Source organism: Lacerta agilis, chromosome 2, assembly GCF_009819535.1.
Source record: "Lacerta agilis isolate rLacAgi1 chromosome 2, rLacAgi1.pri, whole genome shotgun sequence".
Lineage (NCBI taxonomy): Eukaryota > Metazoa > Chordata > Lepidosauria > Squamata > Lacertidae > Lacerta > Lacerta agilis.
The window spans coordinates 78,958,194-78,973,472 of NC_046313.1; the positions used below are offsets into that span (position 1 = coordinate 78,958,194).

The following is a 15,279-nucleotide window of genomic DNA, read 5'->3' on the forward strand; positions in this document are numbered from 1 at the left end:
TGGAGATCCTAGGCTGTTCTTCAGTGAAGCAGGTGTTCCACCACTGACCTATGGCCCCTGGTTTAGCATTATTCAGAAGTTAGCTTCTCAATAAAAATTGAGAGAGAGAGAGTTGCCAAAGTCAGTTGTGATCAGAATTTGGAAGGGTTCATCACAAGGTTAAGACAAGAAATTATCTTCAGCATCTCCAAAAATGGCACAGTAGGCCACAGAAGTCCTTCTATGATCAGGACTGTGGGATACAGCAGATTTTCAAAAAATGCATGTCATAACATTAAATAGACAAGGAAGCCTCTGTGCCACTATATGAAATTACGAAGGACAGCATAATTTACTGGGTGCGGGGGGAAGGGAGAGACAGTCCTCTGGATAAAGCCAAGAGGAAACAGCTTTTAAAAAGGAAGGAATGTTCTATAATCAGTCTAAACGCTGATGGACTCAGTAAGGAGACCAATTTTTTAATGCTGCTTTAAAAAAAGAAAGAGAGAGAAGACTGCAGTTTAAATGGAAAACTACTGAATGTCTAACTTGGGGGCTGCACACTAGACCTAAGGAAAATAAACAGTGAACGTTTTCTTTATAGTATAATGATATGAATTTACTTAAACAATTGGAGGAGAAAGAGGATAATGTTTCAGTTAAAACTTTCTTCAGATAAATCATCTGTGAATGAATTTATCACACCATCTGTTGAAAATAAATCATGTACTCCTGAAGGCCACATAGGAAACTACAGTCATAACCTGGGAGTTTTCCCTCCAAAAAATGTTGTTTTTTTATCTTTTATCCTTACTATACCATTTAAAGCACTAGATTTGCAGGGAACATCTGTTTGAACATGTGAGTAAAAAAAAAAGTGAAAAGACTTGTGTGTGCTATTATGAAAATCTTTCCTGAAAAGTAAGCAAGTTTTTAGCCTCCCATCTTAAACATATACAGTACACCTATAGTTTGTTTGAGTAATGCATTTCCCAACAATTTCTTGATCACAGAAAACATACACAAGAATATGCTGGATTTCCATTTGACAACACAACATCAAACCTTTGGCTACGTACAAGAGACTACACAAACACAATAAACATAACTGGCTGTGTTATAACACAAATAAAGTCTGTTATTTACTGTATCATATTAGCATATCAACAAAGATGAGACATACAGTTCAGCTGAAGGACCAGAAGACCCAGTGGATAAGTTGTCTGTCCAATCAGCTCTTAAAAGAAAGTTCGAACATATATCAAAGTCTATTCCACAGGCATTGGAACATGTAGTCCAAAACAAACCATATATGGGTGTTGTAATTCCACAAAACAGAAGTTAAATCATATACTAAAGTCCATTCCACATGCATTTGTTCATGTAGTCCAAATGTAGTTCCACAAGACAGAAGTTCAAACATATGCTAGTTCATGTAGTCCAATGTAGTGACAGGATTTCGAATATCTTATCCTTGTTTCGCCATCCTGGGCTTCATCAGAGATATAAATCAAATAAGACGTGACATGACAGTGGATCTACAGCGTAATGGTGGCTGCGATTACAGCCACCATATGCTGTAGATCCACTGTCATGTCATGTCTTATTGGGGACTATATGTTTGAACTTTCTTTTACTAGCTGATTGGAGAGACAACTTACCACTGGGTCTTCTGGTCCTTCAGTTGAACTGTATGTCTCAATCTTTGTTGATATGCTAATATGATACAGTAAATAACAGACTTTATTTGTGTTATAACACAGCCGTTTACTTTTATTGTGGTTGTTGGATTTCCATTTGAGACAATTATAACATGGAAGTGGGTCTATATTTGTTCCTTAGCAGGGACTTCCTCTGAAAACGGTTTGGCAACATTCAGCTGGCACAGAATTCAGCAGCCGGTGCTCACTTGGGCAAGAGAGTTTGAGCAGATTACATTGGCCCTGGTCCTACTGCACTGGCTGCCAATTAGTTTCTTGACCCATAAATACCTCAAGGACCGTCTCTCCCCATGTGAACCAACCCAGACTCTGCATTCATAATCTGAGCCCTTCTTCATGTGCCTCCTCCACGAGAGGAGAGTGGCAACAAGAGAATGGGCCTTTTCTGCTCTCCATTTGTGGGAATGCTCTCCCCATGGAGGTTTGTCTGTGCGCCTTCATTACATATCTTTAGGCACCAAGCGAAAACTTTTCTCTTCAACCAGAATAATTAACATTCTGTGCTCTTACGTGTATTTATGGGAGGGGGGTTATTGGTCTGTTTTTGTTTTATTATGTATTTTGTATTATAGAAATTCAACTGTTAAATTAAACTGAATTGTTAAACTAATAGCAAACTCAATTGTTAAATTATAATGGATTATGTTGTAGTCAAAATGGAGCTATTAAGAAACAGCAGGAATATATCACATGCTCAACGGCAACTTCCCTCAAAACATGCAAGTGTAAGAAGTAGTGGATGAACTACAAAGAAAAAAACTAAGAGGGAAATCAGCCTATAAAAATGTAGATTCTCTCCATTCTCACTTCCAAAATTTTGGTGTTTTTTTTATTGTGGTCACTGCATTTTGACTATAACACTTTCCCCTTCCCATGCTTCTACTTACTTCCCCCCTGATCTTATCATCTCCATCAAAACTATTTCTTTGATTGCCTAATGGGCCTTGTCATGCCACTTACCTTTTTTGAAGAACATTGATTTTTCTTTCTTTGACTTCTAACATGTCTTTCATATCTCGGATTTCTCCAGCCAGAGTTCCCTTTTTCTTCTGTGAGGTCTTGCAGTTGTTTGGTTTTTTTATTAGAAAACTTTCTTTTTCTTCTAAACGTAATCTCAAGGCATCAACCTATAATAAAATATGAACATGTGGGAGTGTTAATAGAATATTTAAAATGGCATTGTATTGTGAACAAGTTGTGTTTGTTTGTTTATTTAAAATATTATAAGACATATTTGAGGCTGTGGTTTCCATACAGTGTTACAGTTGTTGAGCACTTACCATCCTAATCCTGTAGTTCTCTAGGTTTATTTATTTGGGGGGGGGAATGCAAATCAAGTTGGGAGGGCATAGGGATGGGGGACAAATGCAACTGAGTGCGTCCTTGTAAAGGCAAACCTGCCTAATTCACACTTGTCTGAACAATACATAACCTGAACATAGGCAACCTTCAAAATTCAGTTACAGGTGAAAACAAAAATCGAAAATTCTTTCTAGTAGCACCTTAGAGACCACTGAGTTTGTTCCTGGTATGAGCTTTCGTGTGCATGCACACTTCTTCAGATACACTGAACAGAAGTCACCAGATCCTTAAATATAGTGGGGGAGTGGGGAGGGGTATTACTAAGAAGGGTGGTGGGAATGGGTGATAGGCTGATAAGTGTGGAAAACCTGTTGACGACTCTAAACGGCTGCAATTAGTCTTGCAGGGAAAGGTAAGGGGTGAGATGGCTAAGATAGCTTTGTTATGTATAATGAGATAAGATCCAATGTCTTTGTTCAAACCAGGTTTCTCCATGGTTTTAAGTTTGGTGATTAGTTGCAATTCAGCCACTTCTCTTTCCAGTCTATTTCTGAAATTTCTTGTATTAAGACAGCTACTTGAGATCTTTTATAGAATGTCCGGGGAGATTGAAGTGTTCTCCTACTGGTTTCTCTGTCTTGTGATTCCTGATATCAGATTTATGTCCATTTATCCTTGGCGTAGGGTTTGGCCTGTTTGTCCAATATAGAGAGCTGAAGGGCACTGTTGGCATTTGATTGCATACACAATGTTGAAGATGAGCAATTAAATAGTCCTGAGATGGTGTGTTTGATGTTGTTGGGACCAGTAATGGTGTTATCCGGTTTATGTGGCAGCAAAGTTGGCATCTGGGTTTATTGCAGGCTCTGGTACCAGTGTCCATGTTGAGTCCTGTTTTTGTATTATTGTGGGTGAGGAGCTGTTTGAGATTGGGTGGCTGTTTGTAGGCGATGAAGGGTCTTCCTCCCAGAGCTTGAGAAAGAGAACTGTCATTGTCTAGGAGAGGTTGTAGATCTCTGATGATGCGTTGTACTGTTTTAACTTGGGAGCTGTATGTGATGACTAGTGGTGTTCTGTTATTTTCTTTTTTGGGTCTGTCTTGCAGCAAGTTCTCTCTGGGTATCAGTCTGGCTCTGTCGATCTGTTGTTTAACTTCATCAGGTGGATATTTTAGTTCTAAAAAGGTTTGCTGTAGATCTCTTAGGTGAGAGTCTCTGTCTGTAGAGTTGGAACAGATGCGGCTGTAACGTAGGGCCTGGCTATATACAATGGATTGTTCAAATCAAAATTCACACTTTCAAATCAAAATTCACACTTCAAAATTCACACTTTCTGAATTTTGCAGTGCAGTTCTCCAGTCACTTTCCCAAGGTCACCCAGTGAGCTTTTAGGCTAAGCAGGGATTTGAACCCTAGTCCAACATCCTAACTCAGCTGCAATATGTGAGGTGGGTGCAACTATTTCACTGCCCTCTCAGATGCAATGATTGTGGAGGGGCAACAGTGAGAGAATCACCAATCTCACCCTGCCCCTTCCCAGTCCTGCTAAGTGTCAACATTTCTGCAGCTAGGAGGGCTGCACCATTGCAGCACCCCGATTTCACATGCCACAGCTGTTCTAACTACATATTAATGCTGCCTTGATCTTTTAAAACACAGAAAAGCAAAATCAGGTGAGAATATTCACATTAATTATTGCTTATTGGTTTGAAAGCAGCATATTTCAAGGGACGGGGGAGATGTGTGAAGCCTTATTTATTCCATGTTCTATTCCGAGTTTTGTGGTGCTAAACTTGCTCTGAACAAAAAGCTCTCCAAATCTATTCTGAAAGTCAATTTGGGACTAATTTGGATGATCTATTAATATTAGATCTCATGATGCATGTTTCTTCCTGTTCTTGAAATGGCTGAGTTCATTTCCTCATACACTGGGGGGAAAGATGTACACTGAGATCAATGACATTTAGATATTTCTTTTATTACATGATTCTGGTTAAGAATATCACCAGCATCATCTGTGAATAAAATTAATGCTTCATTATTATGAGAACAGCAAGCGTTCATATGAAACAATGATATTAGAAAATTGGTATGTGCCACCTATGAATATAAGGCCACTTATTTTAATAGTTCTTATACAAAAGAACTAAAACCAAACAAAGGCTTATAAAAATATATAGTTTCAGTCGCCCATCAGGGTGACTGTGTGGTGGGAAAAGCATCATATATTCCTCTTTTCCCTCTTCTTTGTAGTGTAACTCTTCACAGAGATTTCCAAGCATGGTTACAAGATCTCAACCAGGAAATATTTTATTTATTTTATTTAAATGATTTTACAGTACTATTCATATAATTTCGCAGTGTTGTGCAAAGTAAAGCAGTAAAAACAGCATTCAAAAAAAAATCAAGTCAGTCAATCAACAAAACAGCAGGAGAATCACCACAGTCTACAGAACTAGGGAGAAATGGCATCCAAAATAAAAAAATGAAAGAAAAGAATACACAGATTTCAGGTGTCTCCAAAAGACAACAAGCAAGCAGAAGCTGAATGAAGCTTATTCCAGAGCATGAGATGACCACAGAGAAGGCATGGCTCCCAGTAGAGCCTGATCTGGTCATTACATAAGATGGAGCCTGGAGCAGAACTGCCGGAAAAGAACCTAAATCCTGCAGGGAAGGTCTGCATGGGAGTAAACATACTGCCTAAGATAATCAAGATCCCAAGTTATTTAGGACTATAAAGGTCAAAACAAGCACTCTGAATTGGACCTGGAAGCAAACAGGCCTGGTATCTGTCACTTTCAAAGCTCCGCAATGAGCAGGATTTGAGTTTTGCTCTACAGCAGATACAAGAGGGTGGTGGGAATGGGTGATTGGCTGATAGGTGTGGAAAATTCCATTCCCACCACCCTTCTGAGTAATACCCTTCCCCACTCTCTCACTATATATAAGGGGTCTGGTGACTTCTGTTTCAGTGTATCTGAAGAAGTGTCCATGCACACGAAAGCTCATACCAAGAACAAACTTAGTTGGTCTCTAAGGTGCTACTGGAATTAATTTTTTATTTTTTATTTTGTTTTGAAAATGCCAGACCAACACTGCTACCTACCTGTAACATGACAGTAAAATAAGTCCTGATTTCTTATTATTTTTGAATACTATCACTTGGGGCTTTAAACTGTCTATATTCTAACAAACCAGATTTAACCATTAAGGCTACCATCTTTCGATGAGACGCATCTTATAACTATTATTAAAACCTCATACTTGTTAAGTTTTTATATTACTGAGCATTTCCCCCCCCACTAATACACCATTACTAAAGGTATCCACATCTTCCTGTCTTCTCTCATGTGGGTGATGGGAAGGATGGGCCCACTTCTCTTTACTGCCTGCCTCTGCAAGACCAAATGGGACTGAAGTTGGAGCGGCCGTTGATTTTGAAGCTCACATTCCCCCTGCTATAGTCCAGCATTTGCTTGCTTTATTTGCCCAGCTGTTAGCAGCACTAGCTGTGTTGCACAGCTGCCTTCCTAAAACACTACGAAGCATGAGTAGTCCTGGTTGAAAACAGGCAGAGCAAAGAGTATGGCAATACCACTAGGGAACAACTAGTCTGTACGCACACTCTTGTGTGTGGTCTTGTGCATGCAGACGTGTTCTCTTCAAGGGACAAATGAGATGTGGAATGCTGGTTGTTCTCCCTGCCTGTAATTTCCCTTGCAGCTTTACGCAATCATGGAGTGGGGTGGAGGAATGGCTTTCCCAGCAACCAAACTACCTTTGCCTGAACTGTATCCAGCCACTTCCAATATGGGCATCAGCTATGTATAAGCAAGCATTACATCATTTCTTAATTCATCACTGGCCACGCAGATGTGTCAACTGAAAAGCGGCTCAGAGTGACATTCTTCACTTTGCAAAAGCTCGATGCAATAATATCGTTAGTTTCCTTCTTTCTTAAAAGAAAAAGAAAGAATCACACATCCTTCAATAAGACGCACAAGAAGAATTCGACACAGTAGGTTACGAAAAGCACCTGGCACACTTTTGACACAAAATAAAAGTTAAGTACTGTGTGGAAAAGCTGTTTGGCACATTGGCTCCTTCTTTTAGAATTCTTGCCTATTTAACGCACAAGGAGAGAATAAGGACGCTTGAGGAATTCGATCTTTGTACATTCCAGTTATGAACTGAACCGATCCACACCTTCTGGACTAATGTGCAGGGCAGAACTCAGTTATCCACCAGCTTTCACACTTTCCAAATGCTCTGGCACAGTTCTTGGCTCAAAAAGCAAGCTTTTAAAAACTCATGCTTTTAAAGAAATGCAAGTTTTTAATTATCATTCAAATTAAGAATTTCCATACAGATTTTTTTTAAGCAAATTAAATTTCTCCTCAAGCTGCCATTAGTTAAGGATGGAGAAAAGACAGGTAATCATACATCATACTTAAAAAAGAAGCCCCAATCTATCTTGTGCCAAGGCTGATTTTAAGCATAAATGATAGGCTGCTATTTTATTGCTCCTGGATAGTCAGAAAGAGAGAGTGCGCTCCTACATCAGAAACCATCTTGGTTGTAATTCCTGGGAGACCTGCTCCCTGCCTTGCATGCCTTTTTCACCTGGACTGGGAGGGCAGAGTCCTGACTGACTCCAGCTACAAAAGCTGAGGCTACTGGGGTGATGTTTAGGGAGTTGTTGGGGGTGGCATTGTTGCTATTATTGATATTATTTTTTGCATCTTTATTTTTATATCTTATTATGACTTATGTGGGAAATGTTCAATTTGGTTGTATACTTTTTGATACGTTTATGATTACTTCTGTTAAGTTTGTAATTATGTATTTTTTTATGAATGGTGATTAATGAATGTACATCAGAGAGAGAGAGATCTGATGTCAGATTACTCCTTTATTGCCACTTCAGAAACCTCTTATCCTCTGGCCCAATCAATGTCAGAGCTCTGATGTCAGCAGAGTTGAAAGGGGGACTGTTAGGAGTACTAATTGGAGGACTAGGCACAGATTTTGACCAGTTCAGGAACAGGTCTAAACCTAAAACATACCTCCCATTGTTTCCAAAGGAAGGGAAGAGTGATTTTGAATAGTTCTACTAAATTCTTAAAAGTTTCCACAGAGTCTCATAGAGTCAATCTTTTCCTTCCCCAATTTTCACCCCTTTAATGAGAACTCATTCAGATAACCTCATCCTAGGGTCTGTATTGCTATGGCAGACAATAGTGGGGGTAGTGGAGGTCCCTGATGAGTACCTCCAAAACAATTAAAAGTTTCAGAATTGCTCTTTTTACCAAATCATAAGCCATGGGTTTTGCATATATCATTTTGATACATGCAACTCTCCCCTTAGATCAAATTTGTATAATACTTGATACAGATAGTTCCACTTCATATGATCGACTGCTTTTTCCACATCGAAAGTAAAACTCCATGTAGGCCTCCTGATTCTAAATGGAGTATATTAAATAGCTTAGATCAATAGGTATGTGTATGGAATTTTATACCTTCAATAAATCTTTAACAATATACCTGCCTAATATCTTGTTTCATCTTTCGGCCTAGATGATGGTCCATATCTTAAAATCCTGGTAAAGGAGGGTAAAAAGCTTAATAAATCTTTCCCTTGTTTATGAACAACAATAATTTCTGCTATTTCCCAAGATCTTGGAAAGGTATGCTTTTATTGTACATTACTTCGTTCAATTTAAAATATATATTCTCATGTTCCCCTGAAATCCTATGCATACCTAGAACTCTCTTATTCTTCAATTCCTTTACTCAACCTAACTGAAGATGTGAGGAAACGTAACCTGTCTTTGATCTTTTCGTCTTCTGGGATGTCAAAGGTGTAGAGCTTATTATAGAATTCTCGAAAGATTTTGCTATTTCTTTTGGGAAAGTTACCAAGCAGAAAAGATCTGGATGCCATCTGAGTGAACCCCTGTGTAAAGCAGTTTATTCAAAATCTGGCAGATATACAAAGGCAAACAAGTCCAGGATTTTCCCTGCATACAGGTATTTACTGTAATGAAGAAATTGGGGGCGCGGGGTTTGAGAATATTCAGATCTGGAAAGAGTATGACTTAAATAGAACTACAATATGGTTTACTAAGAAGCTGTAGATAAATCAGCGAAGAAGTAGATAGCCAATCTATTTCTATATTTCTATATTTCAATATTTGCACGTTATTTGACGTGGAGGGCCAGGCCGTCCGGGGGCGGGCCTGGGGGGAAAATCAGGCTTCCCTCAGGTCCGCTCCTGGGGGATTTAAACCAGCCCATGGCAGTCCCCGGCACCCAGCTCTTCTTCGTCGGATCAACCCACACACCCACTCCTGTAAATTTGCATTTACTCATTGAACTGACCTTGCTATGGCTGCAGTGGTCTCCGAATTATGGGGGCCAGCTAAGAATTTGCCTGATGAATTGGCTACGACCTGGAGATTTTGCCTATCTTGTAGCAATCGTCACAACTTTGGCAGTTTAAGCATTGGTCAAAAACACGAAGTGCAAGTAAATAAATAGGTGTTTCCGTGTGCTGCTCTGGTTCGCCAGAAGCAGCATAGTCATGCTGGCCACATGACCCGGAAGCCGTACGCCAGCTCCCTCGGCCAGTAAAGCGAGATGAGTGCCGCGACTCCAGAGTCGTCCGCGACTGGACCTAATGGTCAGGGGTCCCTTTACCTTTTAACCTTAGTCTTGGTTGGAGGGGGGGTTCCATGAAAGGAATCCGTGATGGAGTTGCTTCTGTCCATTTGGCCAGATGAGGGGCTTGGGCCTCAGCACTCCTAGAGGCGGCGATCCCTGCGGGGATCCCCACATTTGATGTAAGTCATAGGAATCCCTGTTGCCAGGTTGACCCTGATGTCATTTCCGGCAGACGGGCCGGAAATAAATGCTTACCCGATGCCTATGCCATTAGTCAATAAAGTTGACTAATGTAGTCAATAAAGCTGTGGACTGATTTTATCCCTTTCTACTGTGTGGCCTCATTTATTTGGTAGCCCATCTGAGAGGGAGGGGAGTGCATGGCCTGGGCCTGCAATTTAAAAATGCAATGTGTAAAGAAGTGATTTGTTTTGTCTGCTATCCAGCACTGAGCTTCATTATATAGCCCCGAGTTCTAATATTATAAGAGGGGGAAAGTTTTCCCTGTCCATTTTCTTCATACCATGAGTAATCTTACACACCTCTATCATGCCTACCATTTGCCTTTTTTCCTAAACTACAAAGCCCGAAATGTTGTAACTTTTATTTATAGGAAAGTTGCTTTTTCCTTTTTCCAAACTTTCCCCAGTTCTGCATTATCCTTTTTGAGGTGTGGTGACCAGAACTACACACAGTTTTCCACAGTTTTCAACACAGATTTGTATAACAGCACAATGATATTGACAGTTTTACTTACAATCCCTATCCTAATGACCCCTAACTTGGAATCCATCTTTTTCATGGCTGCCATATACTGACTCAACAGCTGCATCAAACTTTCTACTATGCTCTCATGCAGTGCTATTTTTCAGGAAAAAGAGGTGTCGGAACTCACCATGAACATCTCATTCATTCTCTTATAATGGCAATGGTGCCCACCTGAGGTACCAGAACTGAGTTCCAGCTGGGGGGAAAGCCTTTGCTTCAAGGTCTTTTTCTTGATCAGTCTCTTCCAGTTCAGACTTCATTAGTATATATGTTAAACTAAGAAATTTCAGCCCCAGAGTGCCTCATACGGAACATACTGCATTGAGCTAAATCCCACAATTCATACAGAATGGCCCTTCAGCAGCTGGCTAGAAGAGGAAGCCATAAATCTGTTGATCCAACCAGTCTTTACCTCCAGAGGCTACTCATGCTGTTTAGTCTGAACTCATTGTGTCTCTGGTAAATAGCAAGTTGATGCGAGTCAACCCACCTGATCTTATCAAAGGATAGCAGAGAAATTTGTTTGGCTCACGTTTTAATGTGAATGCACCCAATTTGCACATCCCAAACCAAACCAAAACATAGGTGTCCACCAAAGTCTGCATGTCTCTGAACACTGCAGTGCAGTTCTCTTAATGAAAAAAATGTGCGCAAAGAAAAGGAAACAGATTTGCACAAGCTATGTATGCAAATTTATATGTACAGATGCAAAAACTATAATTTAAATGGAAATACAATTGCATCTCAGCATAGGAGGGAAGCCTGTGATCAGAGGTGTGCCTGCTCAGTCTGCATTCCAGGTGTTGGCTGTTGATGGGCAACTTCCAGACCCTCTCTGCTCTCTCTTCTTACAGTTCTTTCAACTGCACTTCGTAGGGCCAGACAGCCCCATCAAACAATGGACTCCCTTCATATACAGGACTGTCCTCTGTAAATTAGGATATATGGGACCCCTATTCATATCACATATACATGAAAAATTATACATAAAATTATACAAAGTATTTTAACAGGGTTTTTATTTGTATTTTTTTTAAAAAAAAACAACCTTATTGCTCACCACTTTTATTATTTTATGTCTCTTCATTTCATCTACGGCCCTCTTGCAATTTGACTTCGTGTGTCATCCAAACATGGTTTGTGGTTATGCTCTGTCCTAGCTAGCCATGAGCTGCAGCCAAGAACAATTTTTAATAATATGTTTCCATGCTAGGGAAGTAGAAATTGCATTTTGGTGTAATTTTATCTTTAATATAGAAGTGCTATTTCTGGGGGTTTTTTTTTTAAATATACGGTACCTCCTGATCTTAAACACTGTGAAGTAAGTTGCAAAAGAGCAATTTACTTTGAGTAAGAGGCAATGGATTGTTGCAACATTCCACCTGAAGAACTTACTCTCTGCATCATTCAACATACAATATAGCACTAGAAAAGCAAAGCAAAATATCTTCTCATTTTTAAGAGTAACATATTGAGCACTGAGAAATTTGATGTATTCAAATTTACATTTTGGCTTTTTGTACTATTAAGAATAGAGGGATTTAAGCCACAACCCCAAAGCCAGAATTTAGTGTTTAATTTACTTTTAGACCCCCTCTCCTCCAAAAAACAAAACAAAAAAACCCACCTCTGGGAACAGTAACATGTGTTAATACTTGAATATTTTTTTCTTAATAAAACTTCCAACACCAGCTTTACCTCACTGAACTTACCTCACTGTTTTTTATGTTTGCTATAAAACTATAGCTGTCATAATATTTCTTTGAATTACAGCAAAAGGAAGCAGGTCATTCATGAGTCAATGTTATTTCACAATGTAATGATAGTTGTAAATTCAAAATACTCAAAACCAATTTTAAAAACCATCAATCCTGGAAAAGCTCTCATATTTTGAACACTCTGTCTCTAATAATTTTTTCAAATTGTTTTTAGAAAAGCAAATGCCAATAAAAATGGAATTCACTGCCATCTTCTGCCTAAGGCTCTGTTAAAATATACTGAAATCCTATAAACACTTACTTAGAATTAAATCCCACTGAACCCAGTTGGACTTATTTCTTAGTAAGCACACACAGGATCAAACAAGGTATATTACCAAACAAAATTTCTCTCTCTCTCTCTCTCCCCCCCCTCTCTCTATATATATACATACACACACACACACACACACACACACAAATATATTTTAAAATTAGGTGTATCAGTGTCCATCTACAATATAAGCTAATTTATGTTACTTATGCAAAATTTGAACAAGATATTTGAATTAGTTTGCTTCATGCTGCAATCCTGCTGCCACCATGCCTGAAGCAACTGGGGCAGCTAGCAGCCTTTGTGGCCATTTGGAAAAGGGAGGAATGGTGTTTGGGCTTCACATGTGGACACACACTGTGCTGACCTGGGTCGGTTGTGTTATATGAGGTCATACAAGCCCACACCACCTCTCCTTTGGTGTATTCTGTTTTTGAGCACCCTCCAGTAAAGTCACTGTAGGACACAATTTATGACAGTGGCATTCAACTTTTACTTAATTTACCTAACTTTGTCAAGTTCATTCATTTCAATGGGTCTACTGTGCATAAAACGTAGCTGAATACCACTCAGGGTAGGAATTTTTTGCCTATCAGATGACTGACCTTGGAGGTGGGTATTTTTGCCTACTCTGTACGGATTTGGTGGTGGGTTCAGTTAGCAGGGGAAAACCTTTAGAAAGGTTAATAGGACACACTGGGCTGTGGAAGTTATGAGGTAGTTATGGTTTGGTGAGCATTTCCATTCCTTTAAGGGTGAAGACTTGCTTTTGGGAATATGGGACTCTCCAGCTTTAGAGCTAAACTGTAATAACTGTCCAGAGCTGTAGGGCACCAGAAGGCTAGTGAAGCAGGTAGGCCTCCTTTGTTGTTGTTCAGTCATTCAGTCTTGTCCGACTCTTCGTGACCCCATGGACCAGAGCACGCCAGGCACCCCTATCCTCCACTGCCTCCCGCAGTTTGGCCAAACTCATGCCAGTCGCTTCGAGAACACTGTCCAACCATCTCATCCTCTGTCGTCCCCTTCTCCTTGTGCCCTCCATCTTTCCCAACATCAGGGTCTTTTCCAGGGAGTCTTCTCTTCTCATGAGGTGGCCAAAGTACTGGAGCCTCAACTTCAGGATCTGTCCTTCCAGTGAGCACTCAGGGCTGATTTCTTTAAGAATGGATAGGTTTGATCTTCTTGCAGTCCATGGGACTCTCAAGAGTCTCCTCCAGCACCATAATTCAAGTAAGTAATTCATAATTCAAGGCCTCCTTACTTACCTGAAATGGTGGGGCTGAAGGCAGGTTGGCCTTGGCAAGTTTGGTTCACCTACTGTTTGTTATGAGCAATCAATCAGTATCCTACACCAGTGTCCCCCACTACAGATCTGCTGTGTTCAAGTAAATAAATGTGACCCAGTTCACCCAATCATGGGCCTGGCCTCTTTATTTCTGTGGGGTCGCAATATTCAAACAAATATTATAGACGCTACTCTACCTCTCTACCCCCACTACAGCACAGACTTCAGTCTAAAACATTGTTTCATCAGACATATTAGGGATATGCAAGCTATCTTAAAGCACTTTCTAATTTACTAGTAATCAGAGCCCCATTTTCAATTGTTGCATCAGTGTAAAAAATAGTTAAGACTAGCCATGCACTATGTTCGCAACTTCTGTTCCCAAGTATTTTTTTGCCAGAATTTTCTACACAGAATGGCAGACCTGATGCAGAGTCATGCTTTATTAGAAAAGAAGGCTTTCAAATCAGGAGATTGTTTTTGTTGTTGTTCAGTCGTTCAGTCGTGTCCGACTCTTCGTGACCCCATGGACCAGAGCACGCCAGGCACGCCTATCCTTCACTGCCTCCCGCAGTTTGGCCAAACTCATGTTAGTAGCTTCGAGAACATTGTCCAACCATCTCATCCTCTGTCGTCCCCTTCTCCTTGTGCCCTCCATCTTTCCCAACATCAGGGTCTTTTCTAGGGATTCTTCTCTTCTCATGAGGTGGCCAAAGTACTGGAGCCTCAACTTCGGGATCTGTCCTTCTAGTGAGTACTCAGGGCTGATTTCTTTGAGAATGGATAGGTTTGATCTTCTTGCAGTCTTCTTTTATTAGAAAAGAAGGCTTTCAAATCAGGAGATTGTTTTATAAACCTGAAATTCTGAAACAATTGCTAACTTTTTTTCAAAGGGGAACCTCTGCCTTGATCAGCAATGGAACAAGCAGAAAACTAGCCAGTGAAACTATTCCAGGCAGCTTCAACTCCGACATTTCTTCGTGGCAGGTAATTATTTAAGGCAAAGGAACCTAGCTAAAGTGAGAACCGTAATGAAAATATTACTAGCGTGTTGATTTTTACAAATATCAAAGGTCTATGATTGTCCCCTCTTCCCATTATAACTACTACTACTAATAACTACTTTGTTAAGAAGAAACAGAAATGCACTTTTATTGTACTATTTCTATTAGCTATCTTGGCTAATATGGGTTCCACTTTGGTGCAATAGCTCCTCAGAAGCCAAATGTGCCACTCCAAATTGTCAGTTTATCTGTCCTTCCCACATCCAGCATGGACCCTTCCTTAATTTTCCTAACTGGAGCCAGTCCAAATATTTGTCTAAACCCATAATGCGGGGCAATCTAGGGGCCAAAGTTAACAATGGAATCTGGGGGCAGGAGAGAGACTACTCTTGGGCACTTATCTTGAAATCACTGTGCCAGCACAGCTTCTATTCTCTCCAATGGTCTTTCCCCAGGAGCAGCACAACCCTCTTAGTCAGCTAAGAGTAAGAACAATGCAAGAGTTGATGGTGGGGTTTATG

The 15,279-nt window shown here is 40.1% G+C and overlaps 1 protein-coding gene across 16 annotated transcripts in view; it reads right to left on the minus strand.

Moving 5' to 3' along the window:
• Window positions 1-15,279, minus strand: part of ERC2 (ELKS/RAB6-interacting/CAST family member 2) — a 519,409-nt gene that overhangs the window by 332,714 nt on the left and 171,416 nt on the right. For all 16 annotated transcript variants that reach the window (XR_004426010.1, XR_004426009.1, XR_004426011.1 and 13 more), the window contains one exon: window positions 2,664-2,827. Coding sequence is in view for 8 of the 16 variants with exons in the window: in XM_033140942.1 (XP_032996833.1) it covers window positions 2,664-2,827 (164 nt within the window). In the remaining 8 variants the exon portion in view is untranslated. The remainder of the gene's footprint in view (window positions 1-2,663; window positions 2,828-15,279) is intronic.